The sequence below is a fragment of the Sinohyriopsis cumingii genome, chromosome 5, assembly GCF_028554795.1.
Source record: "Sinohyriopsis cumingii isolate HCF-2022 chromosome 5, ASM2855479v2, whole genome shotgun sequence".
Classification (NCBI taxonomy): domain Eukaryota; kingdom Metazoa; phylum Mollusca; class Bivalvia; order Unionida; family Unionidae; genus Sinohyriopsis; species Sinohyriopsis cumingii.
The window spans coordinates 44940137-44961212 of record NC_142965.1 but is presented as its reverse complement, the minus strand read 5'-3'; the positions used below and the strand labels follow the sequence as shown (position 1 = coordinate 44961212).

Sequence of the window (21076 nt, the reverse complement as noted above, 5' to 3'; positions counted from 1 at the left end):
TGATGCTACTCGCGATAAAGATTATGGTGCTGTTGGTGATATTGCTGGTAAAGCATTTTCATCGATCAAAGAAAGATTAGATCGATTAGTACAAAGAAAACCACAACCAGTAAAATTACCCAATATTAAAATCATGCCTGCAAATATAAGTCAAATAATAAATCAAGCTGCAAAGCAAAATCTAGAAGAATCGTCTAATATAGACCAGTCAGAAAAAGAAAATAATATAACGGCAAGTTTAATAGCAGGAAAATAATGATTGAATAAATTCACAAACACGTAGTCATATAATATTTGACAAACTTGGAGTTAGTGAAGCTTCCTTACGAATAAATCGACATCAAGAACCATCTGAAAATATATTGTTAAATTTTGATTTGAACCATATAGCACGTGTACATCATTGATTACTGACATTTATGGGACGTGATCAAAATATAGATACTGGTTTGCAAAAATCTCAGTTAGATTTTACAAGTCTTTATCCAATCTATTACTTTTCATTGGAACATATAGGCTTATTTAAACAATCTGTCGTTGATGTTCATTTTCGAGCTTGTGTAAACCCAGCTGGTGTTGATTACAGAGCAATTGCAGTTATACTCAGCGAAAAAGCAATGTTAATTAAAGGTACTAGTGGACGAATGTGAATTATTGACTCTCCAACAGAAAACATGTAATTAAATCGATCACGATATTTATAATGTCATATCCTTATGTTAGTGTCAGTCTGACTCCTGGTCCGATTAAAAAGCTTCAATCAAATTCAGCAAAGAACTGGGAGGAAAAATATCACTAAAAATGATCTTATCACAGGAGGTCAAAATAAACTATCATTGTCAGAACGTCAACTTAGGCATTTCAATGGCCCCTAACAGTCAAAAACAGGCGTCAAACTCAATCTTTCTGCAGGTGTGGTTAAAGACTCAATTAAAACAGACGGTATACTTCCACTTCTTGCAGCTATACCAGCGTTAATAGCCGCTGAAGCTCCAACTGTAGCAAAAGCAGCTGCACTTGGTGCTGTTGGAAGCGCTGATGGGATGGCATTAAAGAAAGCAACAGGACAAGGATTTAAAAAAGGGAAGGTATCAAAGATTACCGGGAACCCCTTATCGATACGGAAAAGGTCTGAGACTTCCAGGAACAGTTCGTTAATTCTTCCAATGTCAAATTTTGATTTACTTGATGCTGCTAAAATAACTAAATATCAAAAATTTTAGACGTGTTTTTATGCTTATAGAACAACCAAAGAATATTGAAACCGGTATCATTAATCTTGATAATAGTTCTGGTCCTGTTGCTCATTGGGTGGCATACGCAATTAATCCACGTGGAATTGTCTTTTTGATTCGTATGGGTTGGCACCACCAAAGGAATTTTTAAATTACGTAAACACAATAAAAACTCCAGTCTGGTATTCAACATTACAACACAAACAATAACCGATCCGCCAATATGCGGCCGTGAAGTAATTGCTGTACTCGACACTATATCTTCATCAACATTACCGCCTCATAAAGTCGTGCACGGGGAAACAAGTAGTCGCGAATCGTTTTAAACAGATTCTAAGGTATAATGGTTGATATGTACGGAAGATCTTCTATCAAAGACAAGAAAAAAGATGATATTGATTTGTCAGATTACGCGACTAAAGATGAACTTGACGATATTATGTACCTATCTTGAGTAGAACAAGATGAAGTTGTTACTTTTCAGGATAAATACGGTGTTTTAAAGACGAGTAAAATCGAATGGAATGATATAGTTCGTAGAGTTCTCGGTGCTACTACGGATAATATTCCAGTATTTACTGACGGCGGTAGATTCAGAGACTCAAATATATGAATCGCAACTATTAAAAATGAAACTGCAAAAAGTCTTGCTAATAGTTTACGATGTACCGGTGATACAATGACATGTGAGCATTTAAATAACATTTTCTAAGTTAATATTATATAACTTTAAACTCATTACCTGCTAAACCTTATACTAGGATGACCGCTCCGATACCCTAGCGGTTAGAGCCTCCGCCTCGGAAGCGGAAGGTCGTGGGTTCTAACCCTGGCCTAGTCATACCAAAAACTTACAAAAAATGGTACTAACAGCTGCCTCGCTAGGCGCTCAGTCCCAGTGCTAGACATCACTATAAACTGCAGACATCGTAGCTATATGACTGTTAATTGTTAAAGCTACGTTAAAAATCCTAATCACACACACATACCTTATATTGGGCTATACAACACCCGCCCATCTGTCAAGCCAATTCATAATACCAATAGCCCTTCAAGCACAACTGAATTCTGGGCTTTACTTGAATGACTACAATGGATCAAAGACAACCAAATACCTAAAGCAGTCATTATAAGCGATTATAAGCGATTCCCTTAGCGTTATCAAATCGATCCAAAATCCCAATACACACTCTAGGGAAACAAATTCCTCGACAGAGCATGCCATTTAATCGACGATATCACCACAGCACATCAATTAGTCGAGCTCGTGTGGATACCGTCGCACATTGGAATCTCTGGCCACGAAACTGCAGACAAAGTTGCACAAACCCAACTAGGAGATCAAAGCTCTATCAAGCTGAACTATAGCTCTACAGAAGCACTAAGCTTCGCACAAACATATATAGACCAAATGGCAAGATTTTTGGAACTCCTCCACAAAAGGTAAAAAGCACTATGAAACCCCAAAAAACGTAGATAGGAACATACATCTACCTAAGGGAACCTATTTAGAACAGAAAACCATAAACAGGATAATAACTGGAAAAACTAAACTAGCAAGCAGTTTTGGAAGGTCTATAGGACCCAAACTAGCAACCATTAACTGCTTTAACTGCCACACCACCGAAGATCTACACCACGTAATCAATATATGCCCAAAATATCAACCAGCTAGGAAAATATTTATCAAAAACCAAAAAGAGATTGGATCACCACACACATACCCAGAGTTACTTATGGACTCTAATAAAAACAAATAATCAGCATATAAAAATATAAATCAATTCATAGACTCAGCAGGACTTAGGAACAAAATATCATTACTATCCCCACAAAACCAAAAGACCCAGTAACTAGCTAAATAAATTTAGAAGCCCCCACATAAAAACCCATGACATATCATTCAATTTTATAAAAATATTAATAAATAATTCACTTACGAAGCACCTATCAACAACTAAGGAAACCGCAAAATCGGATGTCCTAGATGTCCTTAAGGAACCGAGTAATCAGCAAGGACTCCGGTCCTAGATGTTCTTAACGAACCGTGTAATCGGCTAGGACTCCGGCCTCTTGCTAAATAAAGTATAAATAACATTCAATCTCTAAAAACCTTAATTAATAAATAACTTAAAGAGGCAATATCTAAAAACTTATAAATAATATAACGCAGGAAGCACACCCTAAACACCTCGACTAGTAATACCATAATAACCTTGAAAATCTCTCTTCATACATGATTTCTACTAACAACCTCTATAAACTGCATAGAACACACACACACACACACACACACACACACACACACACCTTTTTAGAACATTTTGAATGAAAAAAGACGATAAAACGCAAGAAACACCAGGCAAATGCAACAAGAAACCTGCGATGTGATGCAACCACGACCTTTCCCGAGCTCTCCATCCCACTAATGACAGCCAACCATTCAACTGTAAGGGACCTTTATGGACCCACAGATTGAGACCAAACTATCAGGGTTCCTTGAACCCATAAAAGCCTGGGGGAGGTGGCACCATTCCCTTCCCCAGGAACGACTAGCAGGCTGCGGTGCAGTCAGAAAAAAGTGGCACATACACAATTGTGCGCACACCACTATAATTAAACTCAACAACAACAACAACCTTCAAGCAACAATGCCGCCATTTTCATAAAATTTCACCATTCTTAGAATCTAACTAAAGTTTGGATAGAAGGAAATAATTTGTTTTAAAAAATCTGACATTAATCATTCTTTGACATAATCAAGATGTTAGGTTTAAACGACGTTCAAATATACAGATTAGAATTAAGAAGTGCCACCTAATAAACGGACAGTTTACGAATTAGGCGGATGTGACGCACACGGAAGAACCTCATGCCCAAAAGCACCCCACTTGGACAGGGACGACTGTTGGAGCGAAATTAACTTACGTCCTAATAGCAACCGTTGTTTTGCACAAACTCGTATGAGCAGCACCATAGTTAAGCGTCAGCATCACAACGTGTACATTCCAGTTTTGTTCTCTTTGTCCGTAATCAATGTGGCAGAGCACGTCAAGTCTTGTGGATAAATTATATGCATAACAACAAGGCGAATTAGTATTCAGTCGCCGAAGTCATCCTTAATTCCTTTTGTTTTCGGGAGTGCTCTAAAATTAGTGACGTCTTGCATTTGATTACTTCCTCTAGTGACTAATTTATTAACAGCAACATTTGCACATGGCTGAAAAAAAAATGTTTCGAGAAAGAATGGAGAGGTAGGCCAGATTTTTTAAGTGGATCTGAGATGTTTGAAATAAAATAAGCTTGTGTACGTATCAGAAACAATATGCTTGTCCATTTTCCTTCACTTTGTACACAATTTGTTTATATTTGAAACAAAGAAATCTAGAATAATATCACATAAGGATCACCCTATCGTATCCGATTTAGCGTGGTGTTGGCTTCTTCTGTTTTCAACGATGACTTTATCAAATATTGTGTTCCCGCTTTGAAATCGGTTGACCCGCGTGCGTCGTCGATCAACATTGTATTACTTTGTATGCATGTTAAAAATGGCCTCATTTCTTAGTTTGAGCGAGAGTTTTCAATGCTCATAATGCGATGAATCGTCGATATTATCTATTATTTAAGGCACCCAGTGATGTTAAGGACTAATATATTTCAAGATTCATTATTATTCAGGTGACTTAATATAAACAAATTTTGAACGTAACGGCGGCAATGGGAGTTAAAACAATTTTACTTGCTTATCCATTCTATATTCCACACAAGCTGATACATTCTTCCTTAAAGAATTTATAGAAAATTATATTTTCTGGAAACAATCACCACTGATTTTTTTACAAATCGTATTCCCATACTCTCACCACTAGTATGTATGTATGTATGTATGTATGTATGTATGTATGTATGTATGTATGTATGTGTGTGTGTGTGTGTGTGTGTGTGTGTGTGTGTGTGTGTGTATGTATGCATGTATGTATGTATGTATGTATGTATGTATGTGCTTTAAAAGAGCTATAAAGTGATTATTAAAAGTTTAGTTCCAGAAAATGGAAGGGAAAAATTTGCGAAATCTATAGGAAGATAAATCCGTCCACATAAACATAAATCTGTCGAAATAGCTGGCGAAAGTTACGCTGAGGAGACAAAATACGGGGATGAAGTCATATAATTATCAGTCTTGAAAAAGTAATTATAGGGTCATTATCAACCTTGAACGATCATTAATGGTCATTCAGTTTTGTAGAATCCAACTGGCTTGCGCTTTGCGTTTGCTCATGCATGTCACACTCGCTCGAGTTATTGTCCTTGGAATGGTATCAAGTGTATCATATAGTTATTAGAATGTATCAGACCCTTTTTATTCTTTGTTTTTTGTTTCATTCGATTTTAAAATTTTGTCTCAAACAAGGGCCATTAAATATTAAATATTCGATGACAGAGTTAAGAAAAGTGTTCAGCTACAGTAGTCTGTCGTTTTTCTTAGCATGTATGCACCATGCGTACACCACAAGACTTTCTTTCGAGATAATGCGATAACAAGCGTTTTCAGTCATTGTGAACTAGTCCATGAAAAGTCTCTCAAACACCTATTACAATTTACGATAAACTTATGGGAAAGCATATAACAGGATTCATGGTTTAAACGTTTTTTTTTTCTAGATATCTGACTAGATTCAAACTGTCGTTTCATATAGCACATTTCGTCTTTGTTTTCTGTTATGTCATCCCTCACTGTCCACAGCAAATATTTGTTTGTCTTCTTCTTTGTCCTGAGACTGTTTTGTCTGAAGACTTATGAGTGTGTCCAGCTGTGACCTGAAATGTATATAAACGGTAACTTCAGCTGCTAATGTATATAATACACAATGTATCTAATTATTGATCTAAACATGCACCAAACAACCAAGCAGAAAAATGTATATCCATGTCGCCGAGTTTAGACCCTACATATGTAATATACAATATTGTTTTTATAAACTAACAAACAAAAAATGAGATCCTCGTTTAATTTGCATTGATTTTCAAATACATACTTTATTTTACCAGCAGAGTTGCCAGAAACTAACTTGAAAATGTTTGCATGAATACAAAAATATTTCCACTTTTACTAGGACGGTCGCTTTGTTATCCAAGAAAAGTGATGAGTATGGGGTGGAGGTGGCGTCGCATGCGAGCATACTGGAGTTATGTTATCTTTTCATCTGCAATTTAGTAAAACTACTCCTTCACAATTCAGATAAATATATGTTTTGCTCGAACCATTCTCATGTACCACGATTGGGAAGGGATCACTGTGGTTGGGGGTGATGACAGCAGGATAGTCGAAGTTGGTACGAATGATCTCAAAAAGAGTGTGGACAAGCTGCTTTACTGTTCACAGATTTTAAGAACATAAGTGCCTCACAAGAATAAATTGTTTGAGTTACATACCATTTATGCCTTATACAAATTCATTCATCGCAAGAAGGTGTTTAGTGGAATCATATGTCGTTCAGATTGCAAAGAAGTCATGCATTTTACCACGGAATTCACAACATCATGGTCCGTTACAGCGAGGGACTACTGATGTATATTTATTAAATGGCGAGTAATGTTATAGCTATGATGTGATGTGATTTTTATTTTTAACATAGCTTTAAAAATTTTTTAGTCATATCGCTACGATGTCTGCAATGTGGCAGTTTATAGTGATGTCTAGCACTGGGGCATCATGCCGCAGACATGTAGCGTGATGTCCCACCCAGTCACATTATCCTGACACCAGGCCGACCAGTCCTAACACTAACCTCTTAATGCTGAACGCCAAGAGAGGCAGCGGTTAGTACCATTTTTTAAGTCTCTGGTATGACTCGGCCGGGGATCGAACCCACGACCTCCCGCATCCGAGGCGGAAGCTCTAACCACTAGGCTACCGGAGCGGTCTTATAGCTATGAAATATTGTGATACATTAGCAACAAGGGGGTACGTTAAAGTGATACACTACTATAATAATTCCGCAGTAGCGAGATATATTATAGCGCGTGATTACTGTGGTACTTTTCCCTACTAGACAAACGGGTTATAGAAAGGAACTGAAGTAAATGTCCGCAATAGAAAGGTACGTTTAAGCACGGAACTACTTAATAAATGTCTGCAATATAGAGATACGTTGTAGCAAGGAATCACTGAAGTACATTTCCACAATACAAAGGTGTGTAATAGCAAGAAAATACTGTATAGAGCGAAACGTTAGAGCGAAAGACTACAATAAATAGTATACACTGACAAAAAAATTATAACATTGACTAACTGTATTTTGAGAAGCGCCGTCTCTTGGCGTGCCAGTCGATTCCTGACCGTCATCAAATTCAGTTTGTGAGTGTCCAAGTTATCCAATATATCCCGGATGCATTTGTTCATCTCGTTCAGTGGAGGTGTCTCCCATTTTTCAAGAACTTCTTGTAGATCCGTGATATCTTCTGATGGGATATATCTGTTGACTCGATAACCCTTGGGAATGAAAGTAAGACTGGTATGAAAATACAGGCAATCATCTAATTACATAGTATAAAAAATACCACACAGTTTGTCGTGTACAAACTTCCTCCGAAGCACCAAAAAAAAAAAGATTCTGAGACCAACAAATTAAAGCCTTTCCCAACTGTTCCAACAAATGCGTGCAAACAGCTAACCACAAATGGTTGCAATGATGTTTGTTTTTTTTATTGCATAAGCTATTACTTACAAAATAAATTATATACCAATTACTAAGAAAAGACATTTTGAACATGCAAACACGCGTGCATATTCAAGCACACAAAATGTGCTTCAGCATCACGGGCAATTTCGATGTTTTAGTAAAACAAATGGACTGCGTCAGACAAGCTGATACCAGGCTGAAACCCGTGCATATACTATATTTGATTTCACAACAATAAGAAAATATCCATTAATTAAAACCAAACCTTAAGGAAATTCTTCAAACCATATTGATTTAGGTCGAATAAAATGTTCCCAGATTCTGCATATCACACACTCTCAATGAACCTGCATTTTGTCTTTATTTTTGGTTTTAGTTTTTAGGCAGTGGTGGTTCATACAATCAATACTTACTTCTATTAATGGTTTTATTATTCAAAATACTTAGAATAATATTTTTTGTTAAACGCTTTGAAGCATTGCGCGTAAGTCTGTTTGGACCCAAATGGCAAATACGTCAACCATGTTCTGGAACCCTTTGAAAACTGTTATGACTCTATGACCATAAACTAAGCAACAGAGAAGAGCAAAACCAACAAGTTTTGTAGAACTTAACAAATAATTTAATTTTCAAAGATATTAATAAAACGTGTTAGAGGAACTTACATCATTATAAAGTGAATCCAAAATAATCATGATAAAGTTCTATGAAAGTTCGAACCGAATGAAAAGTTCAGTATACATTTCAAAACCGGAAATATACTGGACCGTCAAGAACTGTGACGTTGTCAAGATGGCGTTGTCCAGAAATCCTTCGAATAATTCACAACAGTTCCAGAATAATAACATAGTCCAAACAATGAGCACTTTCTGTTTCCAATGAACAGTCCCAACCAACGTTTTTCCTCCCGATTAATATCTAAATACAAAATAATACACGGCTGCAGACTTACAACAGGAACACAAGAAATAAGAATGATTCCAAAATACGAATGACTCTCATTGCTCAGTTCTCCCATACACCTATTACGATTCTATTTCACAACATATTCCACGTGACATATCATACTACTCGTTTTATTGCGAATTTTCATATTTATATGGCCTAACTCAACCAATAGGACATTACTTACATCTTATAGAACCGTCTAAACACAATCAGCCAATGAGAAATTAAGTCAAAGTCGTCATCAAGATTAGTATTAGTATTTGTCAAACAGTACTTGAGAAAGCCTGCCAGTAGCTTCTCGTGGGTCGGTGGTTCTTCCCGTGGTTTTCAATGGTTCTTCCTCCACCAGTTATACTTGCCGCCATGTATAGCCTATCTTGTGCTGAAAATGGCGTTAAATCCTACAACAACAACAACAACTTGTCAAACAATCGTAAGCATCTGTTTATATATCCTATGTATTTTTACGCTGTTTTAACAGACTCGGTCATGCAGGCAAATTCTGACTAAAGATATTCTGTACAATTTACAGCCATGAATAAAAATTATAAAAATTAGATAAAATCATGTACCGGGAGTTACAAGAAATATAGGGGCCCCGAGTGGCCGAATGGTATAAAGCGCTGTCCGTTACGGATCACTGCCATCTCACCTCTGTCTGCGTGGGTTCGAGTCTAGGATTCAGCCAATGTGGGTATGTGAGCAAGCTTACCAGTAGCTTCTCGTGGGTGGGTGGTTCTTTCCAGTTTTCCCGAGTTCTTCCTCCACCATTAATACTGTCAGTCATGCATAGCCTATCGTGTGCTGAAAAATGGCGTTAAACCCCACAACAACAACAACAACAATAAGAAATATAGATACACATGAAAAAGGATACTACAATTATACCTTTCCAATGTAAATACTATTCAGCTCGACCTTGGCTACAATCCAGGCCCGGCTGACCTCTAATCCCCGTTGTGCGTCGTTTTGCACGTTCTGATACGTGTCGCTCAGCTGTGCGATGAAGATAGTCAGCAGCAGCACGCAGCAAGTGAATATAAAGCACACCATTAGAAAACAGCTGATTGGACTGTGAAGAGAAAAACGACAACCGGATTATAAGATGGTTCAGAAGTAAAATAAAGATCAAAACTCAAATCAGAATACACACTAGGACAAGAACAATACTTCTATATAAAGGATGCCGATCACGAGACATAAAATATAGCCAGTATCGATAATGGTGGTTTTGGATCGATGAAACAGACACATATGATTCAGTCAGAAGTGACAATAAATAATCAAAATCTTTAACAGCACATTGATGACAAGATTGTCACGATATTTCTTCCCTGCAAATCTGGCTTGTTTGATCAAAGAATAAACAAAAGTATCATTAAAGGCGCATTTGACGTCCCTCAGTGCTTAAAGGTTTTCTGTGTTGGCACTATCAGGTATAGTTGGCAGACGGGTTTTGGTATGCGGACTTGACATTAACTATTTTCGTGTAAGGATTTCCATGACCGTGAACTCTTGACTTGTAGACACCAAACTCAAATACAAGACATCCGCAAAATTTGGTCAAGGAACATCACTGGGAATAAAAGTTACTCTGCAAAACCAATTTTAGTTGATCTGCAGTGACTGAGATTTGATCATTTGACCCCAAAAATTAGGATGGCCTCTTCCACATAGTTAGGTAAAAATGTATATTGATTTTTCAAAAGCGAAACTGATAACGGACAGAGAAAATCTTTATGTAATACACTCGGCCTAATGGTGAACGTATGCAAATAATCAACTAAAACCATAGATTCATGAGGCTTGGAAAATTCAAGTAAGTAATACTAAAAAGTGCATACCTGTACCCCTCTGGCCCTGTATACTGAACTACGGGCTGTGCCTCTGTTAATATTCTCACTCCAACGAATAAGATACCCCAAAACGTGCTGAAACCAAAAAACATTTTGTTTACATTATTGATACAGCGATACCACTCGCCCAATCTGTAGGGAAACATGCTTTTCTCAAATTCGAGTCCATGATATTTCCTGATAATCGATGAACTAAATACTAGAGATGCCACTGAATCAAATTTGATTAAATTTATATCCATCACAAAAAGACCCTGCTAATTTTTCTTGACTGATTCTCCTACAATTAGTTGTCTGGAATTGTTACATTATAATACAGATGAACCATTCTCATTTTAAGAGTACTTGTAAAAGCACTCTCATATTGTATTATTGTAAGCTCTACTACAAATCAAGTATATACAGCACAGGAAAGGTCAGCTGCTGTTTACAAAAACTAGAAATAAAACATATTCAAATTAATACTAGATTAAGGGACTTTACTTTATATAGAGATCAGACTATATTATCGATGTCTAAATTAATGGTTTATCGAAATACTCTACTGCATATAGAGATCAGACTATGTTATCGATGTCTAAATTAATGTTATATCTGAATACTTTTCTGCATATATATTGGACTATATTATCAATGTCTACGTTATTACAATGTCTAAATACTTTAATGTATATTGTGATTAGACAATATTATCGATGTTTACAAGTTAATTTTTACATACAAATTTATTTGATCTTGTTTTCAGAAAGTTTGATATTTCATTCACTTACAGAGCCACATGCAATGAGCATCGGACAATTTTAAAAAAATCACTAATTCTGATTTAGTCAAATGATGCTAGACGATGGTGATATAAGACCGTAAATGTAACGTTAATTTGGTGTTGATGGAACTTTGCAGAACTTGCGTAAATAGAGATGGCAGCGACTTCTATTTCTTATCAAATAATGAAGAACGAAAAATCCTTATACCATCTAATAATCACAATAAGATTCCTGTGAAAGAAAATGATCAAGTCAATGAAAAGTATACGAGACCTTTGACATCTTTAGTAATTACAAGTTAACGTAAACAACCCGTACAGGCTTTCTGCTGAAGAAAACCAATCCAACCTCTATAAATCAGTCACACTGACAAAATTCATTTATCATTGTATACTTTTATAAAACATATTTCATAGGTGACATATATGATCTTCAATCTGTACAAATTTGGCAAATATTTTAATATTTATACAGTTATTATTTTTCGGACAATTAGTGACAAGATATTTTGTCCCAAAGTTTTGTCCGTAAGGACTCCTTCCTTAGAGAGCGATATTCAAACAGGAAAATACACATCGGTCAGTATCTTTTAAGTGATGTTGGATTGCTTGGCCCCTTAGCTATGCCAAAAATAACGTTTTTTATATAGTTAAGTTTTCGAAAATTGGACAAGATATCAACCTTAAGTTCTGTTGGTTAAATACCGACATGGACAAAATATCCGAAGTAGATTTCTTGTATTGTCCCAAGGTGATTACATGTATGGCTCCGACTCCAGAAAAAAATCGTGTGATACTAGATTTGATGTACAGAAAGTAACGAAACAACTTTTTCACTTGGTTTTACCTGGTTTCATTGTGAACATCCAAACCATCATCTCCTCTAAGCGACAGGACAAAGGATCCACTGAATGCTACAAGTATTATGATGAACAAGACGGCGAACTGAATGAAGTCATTGACTAACATTCGCCATAAAATCTGGACGTAGGCACCCGTTTGTCTGAAAAAATGTTATCATAAAACGTTCGATGACTGTGACAGTACTGTACTAATACTGGTTACTTGACAAAAGAACGCTTGATTTCATAGCATAATGAATTTCGCTGGCCAATGAAATGATAAGCAATGTGTTCTGAAACTTTTACCATTATTTATTTGTGAACATGCCTCGTTATGTAATACATGTAAACATTCTAAGCTTGTGTTAAATATTGATATTGTAATTGCTCAATTTTAATGACTGAAGCACTATGGACTTGTGTCTTGTGAAGAGAAAAAAATGTTTACCAGAGGTAATTGCTCCAGAAAAGACATGCTATTTTGCTGTAGAGACATCGAAGGGCGTTTTAGAAGAGAAATCGGTCAATGCATCAATACTTATAAGCCAATACATACAAATGTTTTCTTCTTGATGAAATCATAACGTTTTCTCATATTAAACATAATAGTGTTGAAGGGTGCAGTGCAAGATTGTACCAAATGTCATATATGGGTCAACCGAGTCATGTTTGTACTAGCGATCGTGAAGTCGGAAAAGCAAGCAAATATATCAGATGACAATTTATTTAAACTGCAACAAAATATTTGGAGACTAAATAATTTTCTACGTGTCCTGTTGTTATCCGAATTGCATTTCATAGTCACTACCGGCCGCTAGTGTATATAGAAGCTGAATTAATGACAAAAAATAAACTCACCATCTGAAGGGAAAAGGAATATATTTCCGAAATATATGATTTAGCAATAAATTAATGATTGATTCCAGAATGGAAAATATCTATAGTACAACCCTTGAACAAAAATAATTACACATGAACATGTCATTTGTTTCTTTCGAGCCAAATTTGCCGAGGATTGTACAAGATCTGGGGCGAAAGAGAGCGTAGTCTAAGAGCAAAGAATTTATGATCATATTGCTAAAGGGAATGAGACAGAAGTAAAATGAGCATAATTATTCATGAAGTTCATGTGCTCGTGATCGTTTATTCTTCCGTATTTATTCTGGATATAAGAGCAAATAAACAATGTATCTTCATATATTTCATTGACCAACGATGAAAATTCATTACAAGAGTATAGTATTATTATTATTATTATTATTATTATTATTATTGTTATTATTATTATTATACATATGAACTTTTAATGTGCATTTATTTAATGAACACCTGATTCGTCACCTGAGAGAAAAAGTAATTCTTTACTATGATCAATAGAGTATGGTCAATAATAAACTTTCATAGCAAGTAATTGTGAATAAAATGTGACATAGACAACATAGGAACTATTTCCATGTTAAATTCCCGTTATACCTCCAAGTACCGCATTTTAGAATTTCCAAAGATTAATATTAGGTATTGGTAATTTCCATTATTGCCAGAGTGACACTGTATCCCCAAAGTGACACCAAGATGGCGATCTTAATGTAGACTCAAAATGTTCCAAGAGCGATATTCCTACATTGGTTTGCAATTGTAATTACCCTTTAGTGCCTCGAGTGGACATAATACTAAGTATTACATTTCCCCTTAAAGTTCACACACACACACACACACACACACACACACACACACACACACACGCTAAATCTATGTATATTTTAACATTACATTCCGTCTTAGGCCAGACAGACCCAACCTGTTATATTTCCTGCCATTCAGACCCATAATGGAAACCTATAGATATTTTAACATAGGATCTCCCATTTTGTCTCCAGAATCCACAAACCCTATTTAACACAGTATATGCCTTTGCCCCTAGAGTGACATCCTACTAATACGAAAATTACCATGAACATGAACGATTGTTTCCTCTCTATTCTTTTCTTTACTACAATCCATTTCGTTCTGTTTGATAATGTGTACTCAACGTTTTCTTGAAACCTTTCCTCAACTGATTTGAAGTGACATACAATATCAGAACAAAAGTGAGTAACTACCTTTAACGTCATAGGGAGGAAAACTAACGTCATTGCTGTTGGTAAAAGAATCTAGTGACGAAAATATGAAACAATGGTATTTGTATCTCCTCATCATCGTCATCTTTATTTCCTTCCATAGACGATCGCATGATATAAAAATAAATCATCTGAATGCAATCAATAAATAAGTACCAAAAACAAATTGAATATTAGAATACAAATTCTTAGAGTGTATCAATTAATAAATTGTTCCTCAACTGCATAAGATGCAAGTTGCAGTGCCTTATATGCAGAAGATAGCTGCACATTGCATGACAAAGTTTTCTTTTTCGGTCCCTTTGCTCTTATCATAGCATGTCACCTCTTTGGTACAGGGTCGCGAATCGTTCTGATTTAGATTGCCCAAAAGAGTATCAGATGTCAAGGACAACGTGAATATCATTGGATTTTGATTTTATTTTATTTATTTGTGGTGTATGTTCTCAATAATAACTCGGTTTGGAGTCTGTCCTGGTAAGAACTCGGCGTTTTATCATTTGTACACTCTTTTGTCCAACCATTAGACAATTATTCCCCTGGAAGACCCATTCCCAATTTGAAAACTCTTCTGCAATAACTAGCGCACGAATTTTCATCAAAGATGGAGTATCACTTTTGTCAGACTCTTATTGATCTCAAAAGGGGTCAGTTTTAGCGCTGTTGCAAATGATGTACCCCCTAAAACATTGCCCAAATATTTTTGAATGGCATGTGTGCACTGCACAAACCTATAAACTCTTGCCAATTTTCTTAAAACATAAACGTTTGATCTTTACCCAAAACAACTTTTAGTTTCATCGTTAGAAATCTCCCTTGACTACTGGCTTTTAACTGTCGAGTTATGTCTCTCTTCAAACTATGACTATGCATGATTCTGCTGAAAGATTGTTCGCTTCATTACAATGTATGTATTGAACCATAACTCTTTAATATTTTGTTGATAATGCTTTCAGAATCATGAACAATGAACATAGACATACTTATTCAATGCTACGGTGAGATCCTACAATGACACTCTACGAATATCAGCATTATGATGAACAAGGGGAGACAGTACATTGCAATCCAGTTTGCAAACTATTTTGATGTCCAGCTTGCTTCTTGTTTTCCAAGGAACCACTTTTTGTGCAACTTCTTAAAACGTATATTATTTGTAGAATACGATACTCCAGTTATTTAACATGTTTGTGTTTTGTTTTTATTCTTGTTGCGTGTGTGTGTGTGTGTGTGTGTGTGTGTGTGTGTATGTGTGTGTGTGTGTGTGTGTGTGTGTGTGTGTGTGTGTTGCACACAAATAAAATCAAGCCTAATAATTCTTACAATGAAGTCACGGCATGAAATCATATTTTGCAAATAAAACCGATTCTTGTGATAGACGTGGCTCCCCGCTTTTAACATTGCGCTGTACATTTCAGAATCATGTATGTTGACATGTCACTGTACATGACAGAATCATGTTTGTTGCAGTCAGAGACGTATAAGGCAATCACGGGTCCTGGGGTAAAAAGCACATGGGCCTCTTCTAGTTCTTGGTCAAACAAAATTTTTCTTCCATCAAATTACAAAGTGTTGTTCGGCTTGGGCTCCTGGGATGCCCCCTTACCTATTGTCGGCCCTGATTGCAGTCTACACTTGAATTACATTTAAAGTTATTGCATTTAGCGGAACATATCACAATTATAAGTTTATTACATTTCTTTCATACCTGACAACTGAGGCAAACTTAAATATTCTGAACGTCCAGAAAAGATAAGCAAACGCAAAGACGTGCCACTGTTCTCGTCTGTGAGTCAGGCGCAATGGAAGAAGTGCTATCAACAGCACTGATGAAGATATGTCCATTATATTAAATGCATCGTGGAAATATTCAATCCTGTGCCTGGAAAGATCGAACAAATTATTCATATGCCGTAATTTTAATTGATTAATATGTCTAGAAAAGGGCATTGTATAACTCTGACAATGTCTCTGCAAATAAGTACGAAAACGTTGACGGGGAAAGAAGTTGTTTTTTTATATACAACTAACACTGCGTATTCTCTACATAAATGCTGAATGAAAACAAATGAAAACTCAATTTATGTTTTGTTTCAACTAAACAGCACTCATAGAGCGAACGTAAAAAAGGACTTTAAATAAGCGAGACATAAGCGAAAAACTCGTGTGGTACACAAATGAAATATTCATTTCACAAGAAACCAGATGTAGATTCTATGATTTTCTAAAAGTTATAAAATTGCCAAAGTTATCTTTAAAAAGTCAGGATAGGATGTGGTAAATAATAAAAGCTGACTGAATACAGTGAAAACGTAATACAATTTTAAATCAAATGGAATCGTGGTAGTAAATCACATTTTAAATAGGAAACAACTTGATTATAAATTATGTCTCACTTCCTAAGTTGATTCATTTCTGTCACAAATGTCAGAATAGCCATGACGTAATAGATAACCTCGAATACTGCGCGCGTGTATTGAAGTCCGTTGTCATAGACCATAGGATCCGGTGTCATGGCAGCCACGATTGCAGAAAACGTTAATCCCAGTAAGGTCAGTAAGTAAAGGAATGAATTGAACCTGAAAGAAGGAAAAAATAAATGTGATTTTTAAAACTTTTGTCCAATATTTCTACCCAGTTCGAACACATTATTGTTACAATGTGGCCATTTTATGATAGCTAGCAAAATGTATTAGGTGGCGCTCTACAGTTTCGTGTTTTGCATAGGTTAGAATTTTAAAGGGAAAGAATTTCCTCGGGTTTCCTCACTGGTTATACTGACTACTTAAAAGAGACCTTGTATATCTTACGTATTTTTCAAAGAACCTTTAATTCCATTTCAGTTTGTGTATGATTGATGGGTGCAATATGGGTTATAGAGTATACAGCTTGGCCTTACTCCAGATGTGCATCTTTCAAAAACTGCTAGCTCCGCTTGGTCATTTTCACTACCCGGACTTTAGAAGTAAATTGTAAAAAGAAAACAACAGCCGATAATTATTATTTTTTACATTTTATGCATGTATTAATTCATCCATTGCACGTTCAGAAGCTGGTATTGTCTAGCTGAGCAAAATTCATTTTCCCTGTTATAATATGTGCTAACGATAGTGTACTTTTAGACTAATTCAGGCTGATTTTTTCAGCATAAGGGAGCAGTCATTTCAGTTACCAGTGTGCTTAGATCATGTACAATTTCCATACGACAATATCCAAAGAAATGTCAGCCACATTACATCAAAGTAGCATAGAGGTATGCCACCATTCTCTCCACTGTGCATGTTTTAAATGCAAGCAACTTCACCTTACATACATCACTCTCTCAAAAGTACATAATAACTGGTGAGCGCCCCCTTAACACCTCATACACACATTGCGGGCCTGCTTCAACGCAGCCATTAGTGTGGTTTGCGAAGGGTTACACATTTGCAGAAACATTTATTAGGACAAAGGATTCTTTGTCATATATTTTCGTTGAAAAAAAATTATTTCGTCAGTACAAATTAAAATTTCACGCCAAATGCATGGGAAATTTCGTATCTTTGACCATTTAAATTTGCATACGAGACGTAGCATCAATCATGACAGTGTCTGAAGGACCAGATTTAGATCAGTACTTTAACTACTAAAATAAAATTTATTAAACATACAACAACAACAATGATGATGATGATAATAATAATAATAATAATAATAATAACATTAATAATAGCGATGATGAAAACATTCCTTGGTGAGCACCGGCATAACTGAAAGGGAATAATTGTGTTGGAATTTATGAGAGTCTGTTAGGTTACTCTATTTCGTGCTGAACATCAAGGTGTAAGACATATTTTCTACGCTCTCTCTCTCTCTCTCTCTCTCTCTCTCTCTCTCACACACACACACACACACACACACACACACACACAAACACACACACACACAAACACACACACGCACATACACACACACTATATGCCTGACCAAAATCTAACATTTACAAAATGTTTTTTTTTTAATATGGTAACTCCTCAGTCTATTTTCTGCTGACAAACACCATTCGGTCCCATTATCCCTTCCCCACTCTACGAATTTCATATATTAAAATGTATAATACAGTGCGTGTGTGTGTGTGTGTGTGTGTGTGTGTGTGTGTGTGAGAGAGAGAGAGAGAGAGAGAGAGAGAGAGAGAGAGAGAGAGAGAGAGAGAGTAATTTGGTTGGTATTACACTTGATAATAAAGAAAGATGGAGGAAAAAGAGAGAAGTATGATAATTCACACAATTTCTAATGTCACGCTGTACGGTATGTTATATGAATACCTCAGGTCAATGCAACTAACCGTTTAAGGAGAAAATCAAGATACTTAAGGTAAGAGTAACATAATTTTTGTTCGCGATAGCATTGACACCAGTATCAAGCATGGTTACCATTCTGTATGAAATTGTAATTAAAGTTTTAATCTTGGCTGTATGGCGGCCATATAAAAATGCAAATTCCGAACAATTTGTATCCCGAAGAAACTATCTGACGTTCAGAATGCTTATAAGAAAACCCTACGTCAGTTCTAAATACTACAGCGATGGTAGCATGTATCAACATAGTTCCTTGTTTATTTCTCAGATGACTGACTCATTCAGAAAGTATCCGACTTGCCTTTATCCCACTGTTCTCCCGAACTTTGAAACTTTGTAAATCTCAAAATTAGTAATATTTTTCATGCCGTTTGTTTGATGTCGATCTCAAGGATTTATATGGATTTTCTCACACGAATAAGGAAAAAGCCGTTTACTGTTTGTTTTTGTTTTGTTTTTGTTTGTTTTTTTAAATCAAGATCGTGCTGACAATGCCTGAATGTACGGGGTCAAGATGGTGCTTGCAATACCTGGATGTACGAAATCAAGAAGGTGTTGACAATACAAGATGTATATACTCATGATGGCGCTGACCGGATGTCCGGAATCAAAAATAAGACTAATAGTTTCGATTAAGAAGATTAGCAAAATGGCCACCATGATAACCATAGTGATACCACTACATTCAGACTCACATTGACTCAGGTCACATGGGTGTAAAATGTAAAAGTTATCCTCCAAACGCTGAAGGAGGGATAACGATAACACGTTTTCCATTATGGTCACCATACTGAACGTCCTCAAATAAGCACACATTTTATGGAACCAAATGCAACTTGTATAAAGCGCTTGTTTGAGCACATCGTAGGACTATTTAGTAAACTTGTACAGAGTGCTTGTGTGAGTAAACCATTGGTCTATTGAGTTCAGCGTGTACAGAACGCTTGTCTGTGTAGACGTTAGGAATATACAGTACAACTTCTACAGAGAGTTTGTCTGCGTACACCATAGGACTATTTAGTTCCTATGCAAATTATGTTTGTAAAGTTTGTGAATCTTGATCAGTGCAATTTAACACTGTACGCCATCAACCCGTTTTCATGATGACCAGACTGAATATGTGAGGCATGTGAGTTGCAATTCAAGATCCAGGCGAAAGACTAGTTTAGGTAATGACAATGGTGAGAAAAACTATTTGAAGCAAACAATAGCAAAGAATTTCCACTAAATGGACGCAAGACCTGTGACCATTACATTAGATCTTCAGACTCTAGAACGGTAGAGTTAGAACACCAAAACAAAAATATCAAGAGCCAATAGCGATATTGATATGTTTGTTTTGTAATGCCTGAGTCATCTTTGCCATTCAGATAACAATCATAGACTTATAAAGACTGAAGGGTTGTGTTACTGCATTATCATTGTTACTGCATTATCATTCTTCATCCGATACAGGTATCTTTTATCCGCTTCTTTCACATCAAAAAACTATTTATATAATTAAGAAACGTAAAACACTACTACAACTACTACTATTATTACAACCACTGCTGCTACTATTGCTATTACTACTACTACTACTACTACACAAAACAAAAAATAATAATAGAAGCAGCAGCAATAACAACAACCAAAAGATCATAGCATGCATGTTGAGACTACACTGAGAATGTTAGCATATAAAAGAAACTAAAATGCAAATAATTAATTATATTATCTGCGAAATAAGAGGTTAGTCACTATGAAGATTAATTTTACACGCAAAGTGTCACTTGACCGAGCGAATCAATTATCTGCGTGTCCCTGGCTTGAAGTACTTTATTTTACAATAATTTCAAAGGACCTCGGGAGTAAAGATAACATTCGTTGTCAACTGAAAGGTTCTTAATTCATACATCAAGAAACTCTAATTTCACACTTGCGTTTTGTTTCTTATTTTGCATTTGTATGATTCAGCAGTAAGCGTTTCCACGCCGAATATTAATACATCACGTCATATAATACAAAAAATGACCAAAACACCTAACAGAAATAAGTATTCCTATCTCAAATGACTAAATACGTATACCTAAAACTAAGAAATTAGGGATGGTGCATTTTACAAATTTAATCCATGCTGTAATAATAATAATAATAACAACAACAACAACAATAATGTAGACTTAGTACAACGCCTAATCGTTAAAAGCTCTAAGCGCTTTCAAATATTAGATACCACATAAAAGCATGCAACGACAAATTTACAAAATCAATCACCATGAAATTACAAAACAAAACGAAGATGTTTGATTT

At 35.8% G+C, this 21076-nt stretch overlaps 1 protein-coding gene across 2 annotated transcripts in view; it reads right to left on the bottom strand.

Moving 5' to 3' along the window:
* Nucleotides 1–223: 223 nt before the first annotated feature.
* Nucleotides 224–21076, bottom strand: part of LOC149799055 (transient receptor potential cation channel subfamily V member 5-like) — a 78472-nt gene continuing 57619 nt past the window's right edge. For both annotated transcript variants that reach the window (XM_089958032.1, XM_089958033.1), the window contains 7 exons: nucleotides 16844–17026; nucleotides 16156–16329; nucleotides 12336–12491; nucleotides 10714–10800; nucleotides 9758–9941; nucleotides 7532–7731; nucleotides 224–6056 (listed from right to left, as the gene is read on the bottom strand). In XM_089958032.1, coding sequence (XP_089814158.1) covers nucleotides 5963–6056; nucleotides 7532–7731; nucleotides 9758–9941; nucleotides 10714–10800; nucleotides 12336–12491; nucleotides 16156–16329; nucleotides 16844–17026 — 1078 coding nt within the window. In that variant the 3' untranslated portion in view covers nucleotides 224–5962. The remainder of the gene's footprint in view (nucleotides 6057–7531; nucleotides 7732–9757; nucleotides 9942–10713; nucleotides 10801–12335; nucleotides 12492–16155; nucleotides 16330–16843; nucleotides 17027–21076) is intronic.